The following is a 369-nucleotide window of genomic DNA, read 5'->3' on the forward strand; positions in this document are numbered from 1 at the left end:
GAAACATCGGGACTCCAGGGTTACCAGAGACGTGTGGTACGGTGTCGGGACACGAAAGTGCGCGCTACGAGGTGGTCAACGGCGCTCAATAGGCCAGCGATATGGGCAACGTAAAACCGCCGATCCCGGGGAAGTTAAACGATAGCTCCTCACCAGTCAAAACGCAGATCGGGAGCCTTCGGTTTTTCCGGTGTCCAGGCCTTTGACCCTAAGACTGGTCGTTCACCCCTTGAAGCCCAAGAATACGAAAAGCCTGCGCTCCTCCGCATTTTACACACGGGCCTTTGCCGATACTTTATTGTGAACAAGGCCCAAAGAATGTGGAAGAGCAGCGAGCGCCGCCGCTGCACGGATGCCCGAGTGGTTAAG

The 369-nt window shown here is 56.1% G+C and overlaps 1 protein-coding gene across 1 annotated transcript in view; it reads right to left on the bottom strand.

The window, feature by feature from the left end:
- CSUI_009808 (uncharacterized protein) overlaps window positions 1-359 on the bottom strand; it is a 1,618-nt gene extending 1,259 nt beyond the window's left edge. The window contains exon 1 of the mRNA XM_068069917.1: window positions 154-359. Within this exon, the coding sequence (XP_067918107.1) occupies window positions 154-269 (116 nt within the window). The 5' untranslated portion in view covers window positions 270-359. The remainder of the gene's footprint in view (window positions 1-153) is intronic.
- Window positions 360-369: the final 10 nt, after the last annotated feature.

The sequence above is a fragment of the Cystoisospora suis genome (genome assembly GCF_002600585.1).
Source record: "Cystoisospora suis strain Wien I chromosome Unknown contig_6076, whole genome shotgun sequence".
Lineage (NCBI taxonomy): Eukaryota > Apicomplexa > Conoidasida > Eucoccidiorida > Sarcocystidae > Cystoisospora > Cystoisospora suis.